Raw genomic sequence first — 8475 nt, 5'->3', positions numbered from 1 at the left:
TGAACTGGGCTGTGGGGGAGGATCTATGCGTAGGAAACCATCCTGAGATGAAGAACGCATGGCAAATGAGTAACATTAAGGAGAATCCAACACAGAGCTTCTGAGATTTGTCAAACAGACAAGGACTGCCCCTGCAGCGGAAGGTGAGACTGACAGCAAAGTAGAACAGAGACTTCCATTTAGCTCCGAACAGGTGCCATTGAGAAGGGTGAATGAAAATAATTTTGTCTGCTTTGGCCAGCCAGGCCCCTTGGCCGGTGGTCTTAATGAAAGAAATAGCGTGGTCTACAGAAGCGTAGTGAAGAGAAAAGGAGGAAAGAGGGAAGAGGCTATTTATGGAGGAGTGACGGCCAGAATGAGGGGCAGATAAGTCCAATATGAGCCTCTTTTTCCCGGAATATAGCGGGTAGCTACCACTAGGGGGCTCACACGAAAGGGAGCACACAGAGAATGTTTTGAAAGGACTGTAGTGGCAATTGTTTGTCAAACCAAACATCCAATAAAATTCCAATAAGCCACTATAGGCACTGGGGTCACGTTTTCTTGACGCAGGCAAAAGAAGTGGAAGTCCAAACTTGTAGATGTTTTGTTGATTTATTTCCTATATTTTGTCACATTACAGAGTTCACACTTTCCTTGCTCTGTCACCTCTCTTGCACTGGTAAAAACCCATAGGCCCCTAACCCAAATGCCTGCTGGTCCTTACCAGGCTCCTACAATTATAGAAAGTGGACCGCCCACATTTCTTCCTGTTTTACATAAAATAAAGAAAAATAATAAAACAACAAAAAAAATAGATGCACAAAAATGCAACAATTAACCTATAAATTAAGTCTGTAAATAATACAAAAAATATATAAGTTTAGGAATTAACACAATTCAAAAAAGAAATAAAGAATAAATAGCTCCAACACTCCGGCCCCTAATTGTGAATACTGTCACAATTACAAATGAAAAAAAAGGAGCTATTCCCTCAAACATGTCCTTAATTCCTCAGGTTGATGCTTCCAGTAGCAAAACAAGTTTGGTCACGGGTCTTTCGAGAACGCTGGTCTTTGTTTGTAATCGCACAGAGCGGACCAAGCCTTTTGCATCCTGGTTTACACTCAAGACCTTGGCCATCATCCATATTCCTCTTGTAGCTGTAGAGTCTGCAATTAAGACAACATCTCCAGGAGTGAGACATCGTTTAGTTCTTGTCCATTTTTGTCTTTCCTGCATCAGAGGTAAGTACTCAGAAAGCCATCTTTTCCAGAACAGCTCTGCCATGTATTGCACCTGTTTCCACCTTTTCCTGACAAAAATACCCTTTTGATTGAACAATCCTGGTGGCAAAACTGGTTTGGTTTTTAACAACAACAAATGGTTGGGTGTTAGTGCCTCAAGATCATTTGAGTCATCTGAAACTTTAGTGATGGGTCTGTCGTTTAATATGGCTTCAACTTCACAAAAAATTGTTTGAAGCCCTTCATCATCCAAAACTTGCTCTTTAAGAACTGAAACCAAAATACTTCTTATGGAACGAATCAGACGCTCCCAAACTCCACCTTGGTGAGAGGCTGCTGGGATGTTAAAGTTCCATTTAATTCCATCCTGCACAAAAGCATTTTGAATTTTAGCATGATTCAGTTCAGCTAAACTCTCTTTCAGCTCTCGATTTGCACCAACAAAATTTGTGGCATTGTCAGATCTGATGGTGGAAACTGGGCCTCTTCTACAGATAAACCTGCGGACTGCATTTATACAGGAATCTGTATCGAGGGTGTAGGCCATTTCCAGATGCACTGCACGGCTGGTGAAACAAGTGAACAGAACTCCATACCTTTTCAGGAGGCTTCGTCCTCTTTTAACACTTACAGGACCAAAGTAATCCACTCCAACATTTGTAAAAGGAGCGGTGGCTGGCAGGACTCTTTCTTCTGGCAGATCTGCCATCTTTTGTTCAATAAACTTTCCTCTGTTACACCTGCAAACAACACAGTGAGAAATGATTTTTCTGGCAGCTGAATTAGCATTTATTATCCAGTATTTTTGTCTTAATCTTGACAGCATATGAGCTCTTCCTGCATGTCCCAACTGTTGATGAATATGGCGTAAAATCAGTGTAGACACATGCATATCCTTTGTCAAAATTGCAGGATGCTTTGTTTCGACAGGCATGGCTGATTTATTCAACCTGCTACCCACTCTGAGGACTCCAGCATCCAATACTGGGTCGAGTTTGTATAAAGAACTTCTCTTAGAGACTGCTTTAAGGCCACTGGTGATTAAAGCCAGTTCAGTTGTAAATTTCTGTTGTTGTGCAAACTGAATAATAGCTAGTTCTGCCTTGGCCAAGTCTTCAGGAGTCAAATTTTCTTTCTTCAGAGTGGTCTTGAATCTTTCTATCTGCTTGTCTAGGGCTTTGTTTTGCTTTTCTGGTTCATTTTTATTTATGTCTGCAGCAGCAAACTCCTTCCTTTTCTGTTGCAACAGCATCAGAATGTTTTTCAGCTTTAAAAAACCAAGCAACAGAGGTTTTAAGCTTTGTCCAAGATGAAAAATAATGAATCAGATAGCTTGTAGGATTTTGTGACTCCTTCACAAGAACACTCACGGCTAGGTCCCTTTTGACCTCTGGGTCATCTGCAGGAATTGCATGGTGATCCACATCCAGTTTAGGCCATTCCTCTTCTGATCTGTGGAGAAATTCAGGCCCATTTATCCATCTCCTGCATTTAATGAACTCCTCAGCTCTCATACCTCTGGATGCATCATCTGCAGGATTTTCCTTGGAGGAAACATATCTCCACTGATTCACATCTGTTGCTTCTCGGATGACAGAGATCCTGTTTGCAACAAAGGTGTGAAATCTTCTGGTTTCACTGGAGATGTATTTTAATACTGTTGTACTATCAGTCCAGAAAACAGGTTTTTCCAATTGTATTTGCAGCTCCTTTTGCAGCAGTTTATTGACTCGGACAGCAAGAACAGCAGCGGTCAGTTCCAACCTGGGGATTGTTGTTTGCTTCATAGGAGCAACTCTTGCTTTTCCTAGAATGAAAGCAACATGTGAGATGTTATTCTTTTCCAGTTTTAAATATGACACTGTTCCATAGCCGTCTTGACTTGCGTCAGAGAAATGATGAAGTTGTGCTTTGTCTGGTTTCCTGATGCAGCTTGGTTTGATGCAACGATCCACCTTAAAACTGGAGATCAGCTGGAGGTCCTCCAGCCAGTCGAGCAACTTCCTACAAAGAGAATGGGGAATAACTTCATCCCACTTCAAGTTTTGTCGACAAAGTTCTTGTAGCAGCAGTTTAGCTGGCATACTGAAGGGAGCTAGGATTCCCAAGGGATCATATAGTGAACTAACCACAGACAAAATGCCCCTTCTGGTCTGTGGGCGGTCCTGCACAGAGGTTCTGAACTTGAACTCATCTGTTTCGATGCTCCACTGTAAACCCAGTACTCTCTCGACCGGAAGTTCATCTGTGTCCAAATCCAGATTCTTAATTTCTTTTGCTCTCCTTTCCTCTGGAATGGACATGAGCACTGTGCGACTGTTGCTTACCCATTTTGAGAGCACGAATCCTCCCTTAGAGCAGAGGTCCGTCAGCCTCTTCACCATGTGAATTGCATCTTCTTCTGTGGGAACAGATTTTAAACAGTCATCCACATAAAAGTTATTTTTGATAGTATCAACCACTTCAGCTGGAAACTGTTGTGCGTTATCATCAGCAGTTCTTTGCAGAGCATAATTTGCACAGCTGGGTGAAGACACTGCTCCAAACAAATGAACCAACATCCTGAACTCCTGTGCAGGTTTTGATGTGTCACCATGATGCCACCACAGGAAACGGAGGAAGTTGACATGTTTTTCAGAGACATAAACTTGGTGAAACATGGCGTTAATGTCAGCCATTAGTGCAACAGGCTCTTTTCTAAATCTAATGAGAACTCCAACCAGAGAGTTTGTGAGGTCAGGTCCCTGTAAAAGCTGACTGTTCAGTGATGCTCCTTTGTAGGTTGATCCACAATCAAATACAACTCTCAACTTTCCTTTTGTGGGATGATGCACTCCATGATGAGGAATGTACCACAGTTGTCCATTACCTTTCTGTAGGTCCTCTGCTGGTACAGCCTCAGCATGTCCTTGCTGCAGCATGTTGTTTACACATGCAGTGTATTCCTCCTTGTACTCAGCATCCTTTTCAAATCTCCTTCTGAGGCTCTGGAGGCGCTGCTCTGCAACACAGATGTTATTTGGAAAGCAGGGGCTTTCACTCCTGAAAGGTAAGTCAATATTATAATGACCTTTAATAAGTTTTGTAGAGTTATTGACAATGTTCATGAAATGCAAATCCTCTCTAGACATTTCAGTTTTCTCCTCTGATGATCTTTCGTTAAAATCATGATTGTACTGTTTGATCAGCATTTCTTCAAGATGCTCAACAGAGATCCTGTTGGCTGTCACAGCAGTGCAAACATTTCTATTTTTGCTGTGGCTTCTAGTGCGCAGGGGACCATTTATGACCCAGCCAACTTTAGTTTTTACAGCATAAGGCCCACCATCTACACTGTTGATCACCTCCCAGGGCTCTAAAACATTTGAAGCATCAGTTCCTATCAGTAGTTCCACATCTGCATTGATGCTATGAAGCTTAACAGGTTTAAGATGAGGCCACTGATCAATGTCCTTTTGCTGGGGAATATTCAATGTAGAAACTGGCATGGTACTTTGAGTCAAAACATCTGGTAGCTCTATGAAATCATTTGTTTCCAATTCAGAGATTTCCAAACCAGACAAAACTTGTACATTAACAATCTTATTTTGACTCATTGTTCTCAGCATAATATTTGTTCTTTTGCCCTTTAAGTTCAGACTTTTTGCCAGAGTTTCTGTACAGAACGTACCTGAACTTCCTGGATCAAGAAATGCATAAGTTTGCACAACTTTGTTGCTCTTTTGACTTTTAACTTTAACTGCAACAATAGAAAAAACAGCATTATCATCATGACCGGCCCCAATATGCCCACATGTCTGGGTGGTTGCAGTTGAGAAGTTGACATGAGACCTTGTTGTCTGTTGGATTTGTTCTGAAGAGGCTCCTGTCTCCTTTTGCTCTATGTGAAGAACCCCTGGATGCTTTTGGTGACACACATTGCAATCCAAACGACTCCTGCAGTCTTTGCTTGTGTGACCAACTTTCAGACAACCGAAACAAATCCCCTTTTGTTTAATGAAAGTCAACTTGTCCCGATGCATTTTAGCTTTAAACTACACACAGTTTTCCAGTAGATGATTTCTTTGTAAACAAAACAAGCAGCTGTGAAGAACAGTAGACTTGGCCCTGTTTTCAGTTGAGTGAGTTCTGGCTTCTGGAATTGTGCTGACATTAGTGGCAAAACTGCTTCCCTTTTTTCTTTGCTTGCTGTAACTTGGAACTTTGGAGTTGTTCCCTGTTGGTGGGTCTTGGATATTGCCAAACACTGGATCTGATGCTACTTTTACTTCCTTTGTTATGAAAGCAACCAGATCAGTAAACAACGCTCGGTGACCAGTTTGCTCCTGTAGCTCATAAGCAGTAACTCTCCATTTTTCCCTCAGTTTATATGGAAGTTTCAGGACAATTGTTCTCATATTTGAAGGTAAATCCAACTCCTTCATGTAAACAATTTGTTGTGTCAGATTTGAACAACCTTGAAGAAAAAGAGAGAATGATTGTAGACTTTTCACATCATCCCCTTTTATTGGTGTCCAACTCATAATCTTCTCCATATACGCAGAAGTTATTTTATTTTCATTTCCAAAATGTTCTTCAAGAAGATATTTGGCTTTGGAATAACCTTCCTCAGGAGCTAAGTGTTGACAACTATGCACGAGATCTTTAGGCTGCCCCCTGGTGAACTGCTCTAGGAAGTGCAAACAGTCGCTGCAGTTGTCAGTTTTAGCCTCCACTCCGTTCTCAAAGGCATTCATAAATGATCTGTACTGTAGGGGGTCCCCATCAAACACAGGGATGTTTCTGGATGGGAGAACAGACGATAAGTTTTGTTTTACTAGTAAAGCTGCAATGTCATTTGTCTTTGCATGATGTTCACAATATCATTCTGACAGTTCTCAGTCAAAGGAGGAGATTGAAATTGCGTCTGCTCTGTTGCTTGAGTTGAAGAATCAACTTTAACTCTCATCTGATCCATTTGAACTTGTCTCTCTCCTTGTTTAAGTCTGACAACAGGGAAGTTGGATGAAGACTTTAATTTTTCTTTCAGAACAAACTCATCAGCGAGAGGATTTAGCAGGGGCGTGTGCTTTTCTTGGGCTCTTTCAAAATAAGAGTTCATCCCATCAGATTGTTTAGAACTAGCAACTGAATTTATTTTTAATACATTAAGTTTTGCGTTAGTTGCTGCCAACTCTGTTTCCAGGTCTAACTTTTCCTTTTCTTTTCTCAGGTTTTCCTCTTGAGCTTCGATCAGATGTTTTCTGTCCAACGCGGCGAGTCTCTCCATCAGCGCTGCCTTTTCAGCTGCAGCTTTGATGCGTGCAGAAGAGGTGGATGAAGCCCGAGACTGCTGTGAAGATGTTTTTGAACGTGGCTTTATGCTTGTAATATTAGAAACACTGTCTTCAGGATTTATTTCATCAGGATCTTCAACAACCTGATCATCAACATAGTTTTTCTGTTCCATATATGGATTTCCTGCTTCTGTCAACCAAACCTTTACATTGTCCACAAAATCAGAGAAAGTCGTCACCTTGGACTGAAAATACACAGTTTGTCTTTTTACTTCTTCTTCTGGCAACGGCAAACCTAAAAGTGATTCATGTAAATCAGTTGCGTCTTGATAGCATTTAATAAACTTTGCAAAGTCAGAAGCCACTTTCTCAACATTTTCTTGTGAGGTCATTAATGCAGAGATTTTCTCCATACATTTTGAAGCTTGTTTACACTTTAAACTTCGTTTTTCTTGACATGTTTTTATATAAAACTCCAAACCCTTTTGTGTAAATTTTATGGTTCTTTTGTTTTGTGACGTTTGGGTGTCATCCTCTTTGCTCTTTACATCAGACATTTTTGCAGATTCTTTGGATCATTTCAAACATTTAAAGCGTCATAGTCCATGAATAATCCACAAGGAAAAGCACAAACGTATCTCTTTGTTTAAAGAGATTGATTCTTGTGAACAAACATTTCCATGATGGGCGTCGGCTCACGGCTTGATCCAATTACGCATCAATTTGTCACATCAGACTCATCTCATCAGTCTTTGGAGTGAAATAATGTCTTTAAACTCCAGTAGTTTCACTATTTTCCTTTATAGCTTGAACAATATTGTCACATACCAGCTTGATGAATGAGTGACGTGTCCATCCAAGTCTGACGCATCAAGTCGCTTGATTTAATCAAAGATGATCCAAAACATTTTGTTTGATGGGAATCCTTAAGATCCATAAATCCAGCATGTTGATTGATGAGGTATTCCTTTTAGTCCATGGGCTGGTTCCTTACTTGTTCCACAGGGTGTTTTTACTTGATCCACAGGTGGGTTTTTACTTGATTGTAGTGGCAATTGTTTGTCAAACCAAACATCCAATAAAATTCCAATAAGCCACTATAGGCACTGGGGTCACGTTTTCTTGACGCAGGCAAAAGAAGTGGAAGTCCAAACTTGTAGATGTTTTGTTGATTTATTTCCTATATTTTGTCACATTACAGAGTTCACACTTTCCTTGCTCTGTCACCTCTCTTGCACTGGTAAAAACCCATAGGCCCCTAACCCAAATGCCTGCTGGTCCTTACCAGGCTCCTACAATTATAGAAAGTGGACCGCCCACATTTCTTCCTGTTTTACATAAAATAAAGAAAAATAATAAAACAACAAAAAAAATAGATGCACAAAAATGCAACAATTAACCTATAAATTAAGTCTGTAAATAATACAAAAAATATATAAGTTTAGGAATTAACACAATTCAAAAAAGAAATAAAGAATAAATAGCTCCAACAAGGACCAATCGTGAAACTCTTGGACACAACTTGTGAAGCAGCTGATCTACGACGTATGGTTCTTTTAAAGCGGATTGGAGATTAGGGGGGGCAGGGGGTGCAGACTCCGAAAAGAAAACCTTGAATGAAGGTTGAATGAAGAATGAAGTTGACGAAAGTGCGGTCGGCTGATGGGTAAGATAAATTGCCAGTTCAGAAATAATGACGGGCGTAGAAGATGACGGGCTATTAATGTTTGAAGGTATGATTTCTCATGAACAGAATACGACGGGGACAGACGGACTTGGGATGCGCATCCTAGCAAAGCTGCAAATGTGGAGAATATGCAATTAGGAAAGGTGCATGTACTTTCATTAAACTTATTACAGATGGGTCTGGAATTGAATATCTGGACGTTTCTACCTCGGCGGTCTGTGGGCTGGGCAAGTGTAGAAGAGAACGGAGGAGGAATAGATTGAATGCTAGACTTAAAGGGTATAGA

General features: G+C 40.7%; 1 protein-coding gene across 2 annotated transcripts; it reads right to left on the bottom strand.

Moving 5' to 3' along the window:
* Positions 1-1415: 1415 nt before the first annotated feature.
* Positions 1416-6035, bottom strand: LOC119799250. Of its 2 annotated transcripts, XM_038309064.1 has the most exons (3): positions 4096-6035; positions 3554-3627; positions 3264-3471 (listed from the first exon to the last, which is right to left on the bottom strand). In XM_038309064.1, exons 1-3 carry the CDS (start codon positions 5246-5248, stop codon positions 3322-3324), a joined length of 1377 nt encoding a protein of 458 aa, XP_038164992.1. In that variant the 5' UTR covers positions 5249-6035; the 3' UTR covers positions 3264-3321. The 2 variants fall into 2 exon arrangements, with proteins under 2 accessions (XP_038164998.1, XP_038164992.1); XM_038309070.1 differs by lacking the exons at positions 3264-3471; positions 3554-3627 and adding an exon at positions 1416-1966.
* Positions 6036-8475: the final 2440 nt, after the last annotated feature.

This window comes from Cyprinodon tularosa, unplaced genomic scaffold (assembly GCF_016077235.1).
Source record: "Cyprinodon tularosa strain WSP-4 unplaced genomic scaffold, ASM1607723v1 ctg1178, whole genome shotgun sequence".
NCBI classification, from domain to species: Eukaryota; Metazoa; Chordata; class Actinopteri; order Cyprinodontiformes; family Cyprinodontidae; genus Cyprinodon; species Cyprinodon tularosa.
Note: the sequence above shows the minus strand (reverse complement) of the source record. Positions and strands in the feature narration are given on the sequence as shown.

Excerpts from the sequence above, each read along its gene's own strand:
- LOC119799250 (XM_038309064.1), bottom strand. The coding sequence starts at position 5,248 with ATGCATCGGGACAAGTTGACTTTCATTAAACAAAAGGGGATTTGTTTC. Across the intron at positions 3,628-4,095 it reads AGCAGAGGACCTACAGAAAG|AAGAAGATGCAATTCACATG; the intron begins GTAATGGACAAC and ends CTGTTCCCACAG. Across the intron at positions 3,472-3,553 it reads GATTCGTGCTCTCAAAATGG|ATGAACTTCCGGTCGAGAGA; the intron begins GTAAGCAACAGT and ends ATTTGGACACAG.